At 42.6% G+C, this 17,030-nt stretch overlaps 1 protein-coding gene across 1 annotated transcript in view; it reads left to right on the forward strand.

Annotated features, from left to right (window-relative positions):
- Window positions 1-17,030, forward strand: part of LOC126273368 (uncharacterized) — a 536,417-nt gene that overhangs the window by 502,289 nt on the left and 17,098 nt on the right. The window contains exon 15 of the mRNA XM_049976918.1: window positions 11,122-11,263. Within this exon, the coding sequence (XP_049832875.1) occupies window positions 11,122-11,263 (142 nt within the window). The remainder of the gene's footprint in view (window positions 1-11,121; window positions 11,264-17,030) is intronic.

Below are 17,030 nucleotides of genomic sequence, written 5' to 3' on the forward strand. Positions count from 1 at the left end.
CACGAAGTTCCAATCACCAACTTTCTCCCGCGAATGCGAAAATATTTTGTTGACACCGACCTACATAGGGCGGAACGATCACCACGATAAAATAAGGGAAATCAGAGCACGTACGAAAAAATGAAGGTGTTCATTCTTTCCCCACGCTATACGAGATTCCAATAATAGAGAATTGTCAAGGTGGTTCGATGAACCCTCTGCCAGGCACATAAATGTGATTTGCAGAGTATCCATGTAGATGTAGCTATAGATGTAGAAATTTTTTGTTACACCTTCGTGGTTAGTAAGGATAGTAAAAGATTTTTCAAAATGTTCTGAGGATCAAATAAGTAAAAAGACAAGGCCTAATAGAAATCGTTGTGTAACACAAGAGTATCTAAATTAAGCGATGAAAGGAGAAAACATAAAAATGCAGCAAATGAAGCAGGCGGAAGGGAATAAAAACGTCAAAAAATGAGATTGAGAGGAAGTGCAGAATAGCTCACCAGGAATGTTTAGAGGACAAATATCCGGGTTTAAAAGCACTTTTCACGAGGAGGAAGATATAATGCCTGCAGGAAATTTAAAGAGCCTTTTGGAGAAAAGAGAACCACCTGTATGAGCTCAGATGGAAAACCAGTCCTAAGCAAGTAAGAGATAGCAGAAAGTTGAAAGGAGTGTGTCGAGGGTCTGTACAAAAAAGATGAACTTGCAGACAATATTATAGAAATGGAAGAGGACATAGATGAAGGTAAGATGGGAGATATGATACTGCGAGAAAAATTTGACCGGGCATTGGAAGGCCTAGGTCGAAACAAGGCAACAGGAGTAGACGACATTTCGTCAGACCTACTGACAGCCTAGAGGGATTCAGCCATGACAAAACCGCTCCATCTGGTGTGCAAGATATCAGAAAAAGGCGAAATACCCTCAGACTTCAAGAAAAATGTAATAATTCTAATTCCAAAGAAATTATGTGGTGACAGGTGCGATTATTACCCCGAACTATCAGTTTTAATAAGTCATGGTTGCAAAACAGCAACACGAATTATTTCCAGAAGAATGGAAAAACTGATAGAAGCCGACCTCGGGGAAGATAAGTTTGGATTCTGGAGAAATGTGAGTACATGCGAGGCAATACGGACACTAAGACTTATCTTAGAATGTAGTTTAAGGAAAGGCAAACCTACGCTTACAGAATTTGTTGGTATAGAAAAAAAAACTTTTGGCAATGTTAACTGGAATACTCTCTTAGAAATTCCGAAGGTAGAGGGGGTAAAGTACAGGGAGAGAAAGGTTACTTATAACGTGTACGGAAACCAGACGGCAGATTGCGAGTCGTGGGTCGTGAAAGGGAAGCAGTGGTTGAGACGGGAATGAGACAGGGTTGTTGCCTGTATGTTATTCAGTATCCACACTGAGCAAGCAGTAGAGGAAGCCAAAGAAAAACTTGGAGTAGGAATTAAAGTCCAGGAAGAAGAATTAAAAACTTTCAGGTTTTTCGGTGACATTATAGTTCTACCAGAAACGACAAAAGAATTGGAAGAGCAATTGAACGGAATGACAGAGTCTTGAAAGGAGGATATAAGATGCATATCAACAAAAGAAAAATGAAGATAATGGAATGTAGTCGAATTACATCAGATGGTGCTGAGGGTATTACATTAGGGAACTAAACACTTAAAATAGTGGATGAGTTTTGCTCTTTGGGAATCAAAATAACTTATGATGGCCGAAATAGAGAGAATATAAAACGTAGACTGGCAATGGTAAGAAAAGCGTTTCTGAAGAAGAGAAATTTAACATTGCGTGTAATTTAAGTGTCAGAAAGTCTTTTCTGAAGATATTTGGGTGGAGTGTATTTAAGTACGGAAGTGAAATGTGGATGATAAACAGTTTAGACGAGTTTCAAATGCGATGCAACAGAATAATGCTGAAGATTAGATGGGTAGATAACGTAATTAATGAGGAGATACTGAATAGGTCTGGGGAGAAAAGAAATCTTTGACACAACCTGACTACAAAAATGGAGCTGTTGATAGAACAAATTCTAAGACACCTAGAGATCACCAACTTAGTATTGGAAAGAGGTGTGGGGGAAGTGGGGAGGAGGGTAAAAGTCGTCGAAGCAGACAGCGAGATGAATGCAATAAGCAGATTCAGATGAATGTAAGTTGCAGTATTTACTCGGAGATGAAGAGAGTTACACAGGATAGAGTAGGATGGACAGTTGCATCAAACTAGTCTTCGGACTGAAGCCTACAACAACAACAGCGTACTGTAAACTGTTGACAGCTGTCTGAATTGCTCAGTGTGTCGACTGCTGTTATTAACCACTTTCATTTGAATGGTTGTACAAATAAATATAGAATTGGATAAAGTTCACGCAGACTCTTCATTTACTTTTGGACTAATGAATTTAAACGTGGTCAGAAGAGCACCATCGACCCAGCGCGCTAGGGCCGTCCAATTCAAGTCTGCACAAAGGAAACCATTGACAAAAACCATCATATGGTAATAAAAATTCATGAAATTGCTGAGACTGTAGGCGTCTTAACTGAGCGAGTGCATAATATCCTGCACCGAGAGTTGTCTGTGAAGAAGCTGTGTGCGATGTGGGTGCCACGTTTGCTCACAGTCGACCAAAAGCCAATCCGTCACATTTTAACACAATGTCTGGAGATGTTTAATTGCAATCCACAAGACTTTTTGCGCTCATTTGTAGCTATTGATGGAAAATGGATCCATCATTACACACCAGAGTCAAAACGGCAGTCAAAACAATGGACAATGTCTGGTGAAAGCGCACCGAAGAAGGCAAAGACCATTTTGTCAGCTAGTAAGGTGAAGGCCACTGGTTTTTTTGGGAGGGGGGGATTTCCAAGGAATAATCCCCATAAATTACTTGGGAAAAGGTAGACCCATGACTGGACCCTATTATGGTTCATTGTTGTGTCGTTTGAAATTTGCGTTGGCAGAAAAGAGCGAGGATGGCACGCAAAAAACTGCTCCTTCACCAGAATAACGCACAATGTCACACATCAGCATTAACAGTTGGCGAAAATGCATTAATTGGGCTTTTAGCTCCAAGCGACTTCTTCATGTTCCCCAACTTAAAACTTTGGCTTACTTGGAAGACATTTTCCTCAAATGAGGAAATAATAGTTGCAACCAACGAGTATTTTGTAGTCTTTGACAGAACCCATTTTTCCAATGTGACAAGAAAGCTAGAGGATCGCTGGACCAAGTGTACATCCCTCAAAGGAGGCTATGTCTAGAAGTAAGGTCAATCGTCTACAAAACAAACATTTTGTCTTGCTTTTTTAACAATCTTACCAAACTATTCTCCTAGATATTGTAACAGGCGGTCATTTTATCCTCCACCACGGTCGTAAGTCTGATGGCAAGTTCCTATGGGACTCCACTGCTGAGTTCATCGGTGCCTAGGCTTACTCACTACTACTTCATCTAACTTCAGATAACTTATGCTAAGGAGAACACACACCCCCCATGCCCAAGGGAGGATGCGAACATCCGAGGGCCGCAACCGCGCGAACTGTGGCAAGGTGGCCCGGACCGCAAGGCTAGCCAGCGCGGCTTTAAGGCAGCTGAGATGAAAATAGAAATATGTAAAACGACGGTGCGTCTTGTTTTGACATATGCAGCAGAAACTAGAAAATAAATGAAAAATATAAAACAAAAGTTAACGGTAGTGGAAATAAACGTACTAAGACAGATCCAAGGATTAACCATGTGAGACAAAAGAATAAATGTTCAAAAGGGAACAGTGTGGAATATAAAACAAACAAATAAATGGATGAAGATAAGAAAAATAAATTGGGAGGATGATCGGGGAAGGATGGACCCTTCAAGACAGGCTAAAATTTGTAAATGTAGACAACCCAATGGAAACGACTACCCAGGAGACGGGACAGCAGTCTGTCCAGTACATCCACGGAATGAGACAGAGAAACAAGGACACCTCTTGTCATCAGAAGAAGAAGAACAACAACAACAACAAGAAATTTCTCTAGTACTGTCAGCAGTAGCAGTAGAGTGTATATAACGTATGTCGGTGGGATGGGGCATGAGGGACGCGAAGATAGTACAGTCGTTTCGCAATGCTGAAATGGAGTGATTTATCTGACATCCAAAAGGGCCTCATGATTGGCTTTCAGACCAAGGCTGGAAGCATTTCCGAAATTGCTAGAATGCTGTAAACTGTTCGCATGACACCATGGTTGAAGTATACCGTGCATGGCAAAATCTCACTCTCCAAAACTGGCACCGAGGCAACTGTGGTGCACCAGAGGCCACAGATGACAGGGATAAACGACGGTTGTGGAGATATACATGGGCGAACAGACGTGCAACTGTTGAGCAACTTACTGCTCAGATGAGCAAGGGGCTATCAGCAGTGCATCGAATACTGCTGCGCATGGGCCTATGCAGCAGGCACCTGGTTCATGCATTCATGCTGACTGCTGTTCATAGGCTGGAATTTGCATGCCAATACCGCAACTGGGCCATCCGATGTGGCCGAGCGGTTCTAGGCGCTTCAGTCTGGAACCGCGCGACCGCTACGATGGCAGGTTCGTATCCTGCCTCGGGCCTGGATGTGTGTGATGTCCTTAGGTTAGTAAGGTTTAAGCAGTTCTAAGTTCTAGGGGCTGATGACCTCAGAAGTTAAGTCCCATAGTGCTCAGAGCCATTTTTGAGGCGAGATAGTGCCACAGACATGATACATGAATTGGAGTGGCAATCATTAAAACAAAGGCGTTTTTCGTTGCGACGGGATCTTCTCATGAAACTTCAACCAGCAGTGTTCTCCCCCGATTGCGAAAAAATTCTGATGGCACCAACCTACATGGAGAGAAAAGATCACCACGATGAAGTAAGAGAAATCAGGGCTCGCACAGAAAAAGTTAAGTGCTCGTTTTTCCTGCACGCCGTTCGAGAGTGGAACGTCGCGAATCTGTGGTCCACATATAGTGCTCTCTTTAAGGCACGGTTTTGCACTGTTTGCAGTCTTTTCAATTGGGATTTTGCCGCATATACCGACACAGGGGACGCGTACTCTAGCATTCCCCTTACCAGGCAACAGTATATGCCGATTCCTAGTTGCTCTGTTAGCTCGCAACTTCGGTGTAATAAGGGATAAAGCACGCCTAATCTCGCGCTTGCCTTTTTTCGGACGTTTCCTATCGCGGTCCACCATGTGAGCCACCTTTCAAAAGTGACTGCTAGGTAGCTCACATCACTTCAGACTCCTCCCTTGAAGGGATAATACTGGGTGGGTGTGTCGTAGAAGTGGTAATTTCCCTATTTTTTTTACGTAAACATGATGGCTTTTTTTTTAGGCGAATCTTCATCTTTTGGCTCATGTTTCTGCTTGGTTGAGAACGCCCTGTGCGCATCGATGTGCTACGTTGCGTTATCCACCAAGTGCGAGAAACGTGATGTCATCCGCAAATTGCGCATTGTCTACATGTGGGGTCATTAGTTTATTTGCGGTATAGAGAATATACAACATGGGCCCTATAATCGATCCTTGGGGGACTCCCGCGCGTATGTATCTTTTCGTAGAGTGAGCTATGTCTACCTTTACAGTGAAGCTTCTACCACAGGGGTAACATTACAGAAGCTTTACTACCGATCCTCGGAAGCCATTCGTGAACAATTTGTAGAGGGTACTGTGCGCTAGACCGTATAAAAACATTTGGCTACACCATCCCACGATAGCTTCTGAAGCTGAATGCAAGGGTGACAGCCTTAGCCACTCTCATTAGTTGTTGTGTCGCGGAATGGCCTTTCTGGAAACCAAACTGCGATTTGGGAAGGATTTTTTCCCTTCTGACGTACTGCTGTATGGGTAGGCGCTTGTATAATTTACTCAGTGTGGAGAGTGGATTATTGGTCTGTGGTTCTGGGGGAATAGGGGCTCCTTTTCAGGTTTGGTGATTGCGACTACTTCTGCATGTTTCCAAGTTTTCGGAAACTTCCGTGATCGCGTTGAAGATATCCGCCGGGAGTTCGATGGCAACTGGTGGTAAGTTTTTTTGTATCTCGTTAGTAAGTTTGTCATGGCCAGGCGCCTTTTCGGTGCGTTATGCTTTTATGGAACCTACTACGTCTTATGTTGTGAAGGGTGGTAGTGCGGAATCTTCATTGTCTCCTGCTACAAGGAAAGCCTGTGTTTCCTGCTGACGATGGTTTCTTGGGCCCTGTCTTGTGCCTCTACTAGTTGGAACTGTCCTTCGAAGACGTCTGCCAGCGCGTTGCCTTGTCAGCAGCGCTAAATGCGAGGTTTCGCTCACCGTCCGGTGGGGAGGGAGGCGGCATACTTGCACACCTTTCTCTGAATTGTTTGGTCACCTGCCTTAAGTTGTTGTCTTCCACCTAGATGACGGATATACAAGCAGACGATTCCTGATTTCTGTGCTCATCGAGCGCTGCTTTCAGTTCTCGTTTCACTCTGTTGAGTAGTCTCCTGATACGTGGATTTCGGGTCGATCCTATTATTGTGTCGATGTGTGCAAGCAAATGCCGTGGAATTTTCCCACTGCTTTCTTCAGGCCTGGGTGTGGCCCCCTCTGCTACTTGTAGTATCGTTTCAGTGAGGAGCTTCAAGGCCCGTTCTGTGTTGTCCGCGTTTGGAGGCGCGGGGTGTGGACGGTATCTGCTGTTAGTTGTATCGGAGCTACTCAATATCTTTGAGTCGGAACAAAGTTAGGTGTTGTAGGATTGGGAGCCATTCGCTCACGTCTATTTCTAGAAGTACAGGATCCTGGTCTGACGACTTTCTGTTCAGTGAACTCGCGAGCACGAAGCTCGTAATCCTCTTGGTTATAGTTATGTCTAGCACATCAGTTCTACCACCGCTTGGAGGTTCTTCAGCCCCACACAATGAGCTGACGTGTGAGCGCTTGTCTTTGTAGATGACAGCTAGCTATATTGGTTATTCTCGAGTGCCAGTCTGGGTGCTTAGCGCTGAGGTCTCCCCTATTCAGGGTTTTGCCTCTTGGCTGCGCTAGTGCCCTTATGCCACCTTCGTGTATGATGTTCCTGAGAGATCTGTACGCTGCCACGACCATGAGTGTGCCGGTCGCTATGTTTATTTCAATAGCTACCGTCTCTGTCTGTTGTGTACCGTGGAGTTGCACCTGGTAGTGAGGGATGCCTCGTTTTTTGAAGACTGTTACACCACCTCCTGCTGTAGTCGTGTGTTTGTGGTAGCTTATTCGGTGCAAACAAATATTTATGTCCTCTTCTTTTAGGAAGTCCCTAAATTCCTGTATCTGTTTCTCGATTCCGTTTGCGTTGAAGTCGCGTTTCGTTAGACGCTGCACGTGTACGTCTATCCATCGTCAGATGAGTGTGTGTGTGTGGGGGGGGGGGGGGGGGGGGATTTTACGGGGGTTTTTGCAGTTAATTGCGAAGACATGGTTGGTGTAGTGACGGAGATTTCTGCGAACTGCATTGTTAGGTGCTCCTTCATGGACAGTGGCTGGTTGAAGGCCCCCATGAGCTGGTTCTTTGAACTTGCCAACAGTGAAATGTCGCTCGGATGTGTGGACGTCTGGCTACTGCAGGGCTGTTGATCACTCACGGCTGTTTGGCAAGTTTTCCCATGTTTTGGTGGTCAGTCTTGTCTGCCTTCTGCTTCCCTTCGTTGATTTCAGAACCAGGTGCTGATGAGATTGCGAGGTGGCGCTTGTCGTCTATTGGAAGACCTGACGGATCTGTGCTGACATTTTTGCTGACAGGAATGGTGACTTGGGCGTAGGTGCGACCTCCGGTCGCGCTTACGCTCATGCGGCCTTTGGCAGCGCCCACATCGTGTTGATTCAGTGCCGATGTCTCTGGAAGTGATCTGGCTCCTCTCGCCTGCCGTGTTGCGTCTACTGTTCCCTTGTGCTTGTTTGTGTTTTTTTCCCTATTTGGTTGTTTCTTCTGAAGTTTGTTGCTCTTGTCGGCATTCCTTAGCCCACATTAACTGGGGGAATCAGTGGTAATAGACTGGGTGAGGTCCATTGCAGTAAAAGCATTTTGTCCCCCCATCCCCATCTGTTTTGTTGGTGCAGTCCCTAGACGCGTTATTTCCAGCACAGGGCACACAGTGATGGGAGTAGTGTGCAGTCTCTGGCTATATGTCCTGGTCCCACATGCCTGTTGGTACCTTCTAGAACCTCAATAACTCTCTTCCTGCACGTCACGCAACGGTCTGCACTAGAAAAGGTGGTTATTTAGGCTTTTGACAGCTGGTCGCATTAATATGACTAGACAATGTATCGCACAACAGCAACACAACAGTGAAATTCATAATGAGTGACAACAATTTTTAAAGTATATCAGTGTCGACTGCACGGGGTACACCATGGTACAGACAGATGGAAAGTGAGTGCAGTTGTTGCATAGGTTGTATTCAGTTAAGATCACTCTTGCGTCTATGAGCGTAACTTAAGTTGATGTAGGGTATTCATTAATACTAGCATGGCGGGCAGTATTGTTTTATATGGTTTTCATAAAAGATAATTTTATGTAAGTTTCTTGGCCATCAAACCGAAGTGCATAAGAAAAAACTGTGTTCGAAACCTATAAAAACCACACACATTCTTAAGCTTCAAGTACTAAAAAATGGTTCAAATGGCTCTGAGCACAATGGGACTTAACATCTGAGGTCATCAGTCGCCCAGAACTTAGAACTTCTTGAACCTAACTAACTTAAGGACATCACACACATCCATGCCCGAGGCAGGACTAAACATTCTTCAGGTACTATCGATTAGCAAAGACACACAAATTTTGCAACAACAGTGACACTAGAAGAGATTTTAGAGACAAAAATAATCACCACATACCAGGCGGCAGTGTTAAACTCTCCATCCAAGGTAACAGGCTGCGTTCTCCCTGCCGAGACATTCTCAGTCCAGTCAAAAATTCCATTTTCTGACAACACATATGATCGTATTTTCGTTATTAGGTGCTAATACGGCCAGCAGTCAAGTGCTTTTCGGAATTCAAGGAATAATGTATCTATCTAACTGATTTGGTCTATGGCTTTCAGAATGTCATATGAGAAAGCCACTAGTTGTGTTCGCAAAAGCGATGTTCGCGTAATCCTTGCTAGTTTGTAAGGAGGATGTCATTGTGTTCGAGGTTACATTTGAGCCCAAATATGTTCTAAGAATCTGCAAAATACAGGGTGGTCCATTGATAGTGACAGGGCGAAATACCTCACGAAATAAGCATCAAAACAAAAAACTACAAAGAACGAAACTCGTCTAGCTTGAAGGGAGAAACCAGATGGCGCTATGGTTGGCCCGCTAGATGATGCTGCCATAGGTCAAACGGATATCAACTGCGTTTTTTTTTAGTAGGAACCCCCATTTTTATCACATATTCGTGTAGTACGTAAAGAAATATGAATGTTTTAGTTGGATCACTTTTTTCGCTTTGTGATAGATGGCGCTGTAATAGTCACAAACGTATAGGCACGTGGCATCACGTAACATTCCGCCAGTGCAGACGGTATTTGCTTCGTGATACATGACCCGTGTTAAAATGGACTGTTTACCAATTGCGGAAAAGGTCGATATTGTGTTAATGTATGGCCATTGTGATTAAAATGCCCAACGGGCGTGTGCTGCTCGGTATCCTAGACGATATCATCCAGGTGTCCGGACCGTTCGCCCGATAGTTACGTTATTTAAGGAAACAGGAAGTATTCGGCCACACGTGAAGCGTCAACCACGAACTGCAACAAATGATGATGCCCAAGTAGTTGTTTTAGCTGTTGTCGCGGCTAATCGGCACATCAATAGCAGACAAATTGCGCGAGAATCGGGAATCTCAAAAACGTCGGTGTTGAGAATGTTACATCAACATCGATTGCACCTGTACCATATTTCTATGCACCAGGAATTTCATGGCGACGACTTTGAACGTCGTGTACAGTTCTGACTCTGGGCACAAGAGAAATTACGGGACGATGACAGATTTTTTGCACGCGTTCTATTTAGCAACGAAGCGTCATTCACCAACAGCGGTAACGTAAACCGGCATAATATGCACTATTGGGCAACGGAAAATCCACGATGGCTGCGACAAGTGGAACATCAGCGAGCGAACTTGGCGGGTTAATGTGTGGTGCGGCATTATGGGAGGAAGGATAATTGGCCCCAATTTTATCGATGACAATCTAAATGGTGCAATGTATGCTGATTTCCTACGTAATGTTCTACCGATGTTACTACAAGATGTTTGCATGACAGAATGGCGAGATACTTCCAACATGATGGATGCTGGCACAGAGATCACTTTAAGCGGTATTGAACAGCATATTTCATGACTGGTGGATTGGTCGTCGAAGCACGTTCACCGGATCTGACGTCACCGAATTTCTTTCTGTGGGGAAAGTTGAAGGATATTTGCTATCGTGATCCACCGACAAAGCCTGACAACATGCGTCAGCGCATTTCAATGCATGTGCGAACATTACGGAAGGCGAACTACTCGCTGTTGAGAGGAATGTCGTTACACGTATTGCCAAATGCATTGAGGTTGACGGACATCATTTTGAGCATTTATTGCATTAATGTGGTATTTACAGGTAATCACGCTGTAACAGCATGCTTTCTCACAAACGATAAGTTCACAAAGGTACATGTATCACATTGGAACAACCGAAATAAAATGTTCAAACGTACCTACGTTCTGTATTTTAATTTGAAAAACCCACCTGTTACCAACTGTTCGTCTAAAATTGTGAGCCATATGTTTGTGACTATTAAAGCGCCATCTAGCACAAAGCGAAAAAAAGGGTCCAACTGAAACATTCATATTTCTTTACGTACTACACGAATATGTAATAAAAATGGGTGTTCCTATTTTTAAAAAAAGCAGTTGATATCCGTTCGACCTATGGCAGTGCCATCTGGCGGGCCAACCAGAGCGCCCTCTGGTTCCTCCTTCAAACTAGACAAGTTTCGTTCTTTGTAGTTTTTTTTCGTTTGACGCTTATTTCGTGAGATATTTGGTCCGATCACGATCAATGGACCACCCTGTATATCGGACGGTTCCTCGTTGACAGCCAAATCCGTGAAGAGAGGGAGCTCATCGACAGCTTGCGGGTGCTTGCAGGGGCTGTGGAGCCGGCAGGACGACGTGGGCCCGGCGCGCCGCATCGCCCTCCCCCAGCTCCGACAGCCTCGACAGTGGAGGCGCAGACGCCGACGCCGACTACGAGGAGTGCGACGTCAGCCGCAGTGCCCACCAGCGCCTGGTAAGTCCGGCACGGCGTCCCTGCGTCCCTCACCGCGTCTACAGCGCTGTCTACTCCTCTATAGCCGATGTCGTTAACGGGCAGTACACAGAGTATAAAAGGGTAGTGCATGGCAGAGCTGTCATTTATACTCAGTTGATTCCAGTGAAAAGGTTACCGAAGTGATTATGGCTACATGACGGGAAGTAACAGACTATCGCGGAGTGGTAACTGGAGCTAGACGCGTGGGACATTCCATTTCGGAAATCGTTAGGGATTTCAATATTCCGGAATCCACAGTGTCAAGAGTGTGCCGAGAATACCAAATCTGCTTCCCCTCTCGCCACAGACAATGCAGTGGGGAGCAGCACCGTTTGCGTAGAGTCCTCAGTGATAACAGACAAGCAAACACACGTATTATGTTCGAGTATAATGACTTTTCTGGAGACTAGAAATCTACTCTGTAGGAATCAGCATGGGTTTCGAAAGAGACGGTCGTGTGAAACCCAGCTCGCGCTATTCGTCCACGAGACTCAGAGGGCCATAGACACGGGTTCACAGGTAGATGCCGTGCTTCATGACTTCCGCAAGGCGTTCGATACAGTTCCCCACAGTCATTTAACGAACAAAGTAAAAGCATATGGACTATCAGACCAATTGTGTGATTGGATTGAGGAGTTCCTAGATAACAGAACGCAGCATGTCATTCTCAATGGAGAGAAGTCTTCCGAAGTAAGAGTGATTTCAGGTGTGCCGCAGGGGAGTGTCATAGGACCGTTGCTATTCACAATATAGATACATGACGTGGTGGATGACATCGGAAGTTCACTGAGGCTTTTTTCAGATGATGCTGTGGTGTATCGAGAGGTTGTAACAATGGAAAATTGAACTGAAATGCAGGAGGATCTGCAGCGAATTGATGCATGTTGCAGCGAATGGCAACTGAATCTCACTGTAGACTAGTGTAATATGCTGCGAAAAAAATAAAAAGACAGATCCCTTATCACTTGGCTACCAAATAGCAGGTCAGCAACTGGAAGCAGTTAATTCCATAAATTATTTGGGAGTACACATTAGGAGTGATTTAAGATGGAATGATCATATAAAGTTGATCGTCGGTAAAGCAGATGCCAGACTGATATTCACTGGAAGGATCCTAAGGAAGTAGGTTACAGTACGCTTGTTCGCCCACTGCTTGAATACTGCTCAGCAGTGTGGGATCCGTAGCAGATAGAGTTGATAGAAGAGATAGAGAAGATCCAACGGAGAGCAGCGCGCTTTATTACAGGATCATTTAGTAATCGCAAAAGTGTTACGGAGATGATAGATAAACTCCAGTGGAAGACTCTGCAGGAGAGATGCTCAGTAGCTGAGTACGGGCTTTTGTTAAAGTTTCGAGAACATACCTTCACCAAAGAGTCAAGCAGTATATTTGCTCCCTCCTACGTATATCTCACGAAGAGACCATGGGGATAAAATCAGAGAGATTAGAGACCACACAGAATCATACCGACAATCCTTCTTTCCACGAAAAATACGAGACTGGAATAGAAGGGAGAACCGATAGAGGTACTCAGGGTACCCTCCGCCACACACCGTCAAGTGGCTTGCGGAGTATGGATGTAGATGTAGATAAGAATGTATTAAGCTGTAGGATATTCTTAGATTTATATAAAACATTTGATCTAATTAGCCATGAGTTATTGCTTATGAAACTTAGACTTATATGGGGTCCAGGGACTCGCCTTCAAATGGTTCAAGTCTTATCTCTCTGATACACAACAGAAATTACAAATGTCATGAAGGCAAAGAGTATCTTTCAAATTAAAAAAAAAACCAACTATGGAGTGCCCCAGTGTTCCATATTGGGCCCTTGTTGTTCTTGGTGTATATAAATGATTTGTCAAACCATCTGACACTTGCAGAAATAGTGATGTTTGCTGATGACACTAGCGTTCTCATAAAGGGGCACACCAAGGATAATCTACAGCAGAGTGTGACTAGGACAATAAATGAGACAGGAAAATGATTTAGTAGTAATACTATATTCACTAATAAGGATTAAAAGGTACTGATGAATTTCAGTGATATTAATAGTAAAGCTAGAAGAAGATTAAAAGCTGAGTTAGGGAACTACGTAATTGCACAAGCTCCATACACAAAATTCCTAGGTATATCAGTGGATGAGAACTTGAGATGGGAAAAGCATCTAGAAGTTTTGAGTGAAATACTAAGTAAATGCTGTGATATGCTAAGAATGCTTTGGGACTGTTGCAACACTGAATCACTGCTGTGTGCCTATTATGAACAGTTTGCTTAGATATGGTGTGATCTTCTGGGGAAATACAAGTATGGCAAAACAAGCTTTTAAACTTCAAAAAATGGCTATTAGCATAATGAATGGGGTTCCCTGTAGAGTGTCAATCAGGGGAATATTTAAAGAATTTAAAATAATAACTCTTCCTAACTTTTAAATCTATGAATGTGTCTGCCTTCTCAAAACTCACCAGGAATTTTCAACATTAAATAATCAGGTTCATAAACATAAGACAAGGAACAAAGATGATTTTCACACAGACCCCCACAAAGGAGTGCTCTACCAAAAGAGTATAAACTACCAGCCCAAAATACTTTTTATGTATTGCCTGCTACAAAAAAGAAAATTAAAGAATTTCATAAATTCAAGGTAAATCTTAAACCATTTTTCCTAACACACAGTTTTTATAACATTGAAAAATATCCTAATATGGAAAAGTAATATTATTAATATATACTGATATAAAATATTTGTATTTATTACCAAAGTTTTTTAAAGAAATATAAGAAATTATATTGTTATTGACAACATCCATACAGTGTGTATTGTTAACAAATTAATAGAGATTGATTGATTGATGATACTTCTGAATCTGCTTACTGTATTCATCTCTTGGTCTCCCTCTACAATTTTTACCCTCCACACTTCCTTCCAGTACTAAATTGGTGATCCCTTGATGCCCCAGAAAGTGTCCTACAACCGATCCCTTCATCTTGTTAAGTGCACCAAATTCCTTATCTCCCCAATTCTACTCAATACCTCCTCATTAGTTACATGATATACCTATCTAATCTTCAGCATTATTCTGTAGCACCACACCTTGAAAGCACTCTTGGAAGTGTTCGAAACCTAGGGCAAATTGACCTGCTTTTTGCTTTTAATTTTACATTGTAACCGTCGCTGACAATAAAGCCATATTTAAAACTTCTATTCTAATATTGTCTAAAGTATTTATCATCCATCTATCACTTCCATAGATACACTCCATACAAATACTATTAAAAAGTACTTCGTAGCACTGAAATGCAAATGTTAAACTTCTGTTCTTCGGAAATGCTTTTCTTTACATTGGCAGTCTACATTTTATATCCTCTCTATTTCAGCCAAGTTATTTTGCTTTCCACACAGTAAAACGCATCTACTATTTTAAGTGTCTAATGTAATAACCTCATCACCACCTGATTCAAGACGACTTCATTCCATTATCCTGGTTTTGCTTTCGATGATGTTCATCTTATATTCCCCTTTCAAGACACTATCCATTCCCTCCAACCACTCCTCCAGGTCCTTTGCTGTCTCTGACATAATTACAATGTCATTGGCAAACCTCAAAGTTTTTATTTCCTCTCCATGGATTTTAAATCCTACTCCAAATTATTCTTTTGTTTCCTTTACTGCTTGCTGCAATCCTGTCTCACTCCCTTCTCAATCAATGCTCCCCTTTGTGCCCCTTTTATATCTCTTATAACTGTCATTTATTTTCTGTAGATATTGTAAATGGAGGTTTGATCCCTGTATTTTACCCCTGCCACCTTCATAATTTGAAAGAGAGTATTCCAGTTAACATTGTCAGAAGCTTTCTCTGACTCTACAGATGCTGTAAACGTAGGTTTGCCTTTTCTTATCCTATCTTCTAAGATAAGTTGTAGGGTCAGCATTGCCTCACGTGTTCCAAAACTTCTATGGAATCCAAACTGATCTTTCCCAAGGTTGGCTTGTACCAGCTTTCCCCTTCGTCTGTAAAGAATTTGTGTTAGCATTTTGCAACCGTGACTTATTAAACTGATAAGTCAGTAATTTTCACACCTGTCAGCATGTGCTTTCTTTGGAACTGGAATTATTATATTCTTCCTGAAGTCTAAGGGTATTTCACCTGTCTCATCTTGCTCACCAATGGAAGAGCTTTGTCACAGCAGGCTCATCCACAGCTATCAGTATTTCTAACGCAATGTTGCCTATTCCTGGGACCTTGTTTTGACTTCGGCCTTTCATTGCTCTGTCAAATTCTTCTTGCAGTATCATATTTCTCATTTCATCTTCATATACATCCTCTTCCCTTTCTGTAATATAGCCCTCAAGTACATTGCCCTTGTATAGACCCTCTACATTCTCCTCCATCTTCCTGCTTTCCCTTCTTTGATTAGTATTGGTTTTCCATCTGAGCTCATGCAGGTGGTTCTTATTTCTGTAAAGACCTCTTCAATTTTCCTGTAGGCAGTTTCTATCCTACCCCTAGTGATATATGCTTCTACATCCTTACATTTATCCTCTACCCATCCCTGCTTAGTCATTTTGCTCTTTCTGTCGTTCGCATTTTCGAGACATTTGTTTTCGTTTTGCCTGCTGCATTTACTGCACTTTTTTTATTCTCTTCTTTCATCAACTAAATTCAGTATCTTTTCTGTTACCCAAAGATTTCTACTAGACCATTTTTTTTTTCCTACTTGATCGTCTCCTGCCTTCACTATTTCATTTCTCAAAGCTACCCATTCTTCTTCTAAAGTATTTCTTTCCCCCGTCCTTGTCAATTATTCTGTAATGCTGTCTCTAAAACTCTCTACAATCCCTGGTTCTTTCAGTTTATCCAGGCCTCATCTGCTTAAATTCCTACCTTTTTGCAGTTTTTATCTACAATTCACAACCAATAAATTGTGGTCAGTGTCCTCTTCTGCCCTTGGAAACACCTTACAATTTAAAAACTGGTTCCTAAACCTCTGTCTTACCATTATGTAATTTATCTGAAACCTTCTGGTGTCTCCAGGCTTCTCCCATGTATACAACCTACTTTCATGATTCTTAACCCAAGTGTTAGCTATGATTAAGTTGTGCTCTGCACAAAATTCTAGTGGGTGGCTTCCTCTTTCATTCCTTACCCTCAGTCCTTATCCACCTACCACTTGTCTTTCTTTTCCTTTTCCTACAATCAAATTCCAGTCCCCCAGCATGTGAGAGCCCCTTTAAATTCTTGTGTGCACACTGTAATTAATCAAATATTGACTTCCCTGTCTGTCTGTTGTAGAAAATTCCTCAAATCCTCACTTAGTGCAGACTCTGGCAACTTTTTGAGTGGACTTTTGTGGAACAAGTACCATCTATCTTCAGGTGTCTGGCAGTTCACATTTTTTTAGCATCTCTGTGATGCCCTCTCAGGAATGAAATAAACCTGTAATATTGATTGCATTTTTCCAGTATCCTACCAATGAAATGAAGTATCTCAACTGCTTTTATTACATTTGAGTCTATGTAATCATTCAATTTCATATCCCTACAGGTTGTTATGCCCATAAACTGTATGTGTGTGAACTACTCATCGATATAGTAGCCATTTTTTTTCATTTTACATTGCTGAATATTTACAGTGAGTTGCCAATTGTTAAACCAGTGAAATATTATCAAGATTTGACTGTGTACTTCTATAAGTTTTTCCAGACATTACTTACTTGTAAACAAAATAAATCATTTAGAAAAAAT

Source organism: Schistocerca gregaria, chromosome 5, assembly GCF_023897955.1.
Source record: "Schistocerca gregaria isolate iqSchGreg1 chromosome 5, iqSchGreg1.2, whole genome shotgun sequence".
Lineage (NCBI taxonomy): Eukaryota > Metazoa > Arthropoda > Insecta > Orthoptera > Acrididae > Schistocerca > Schistocerca gregaria.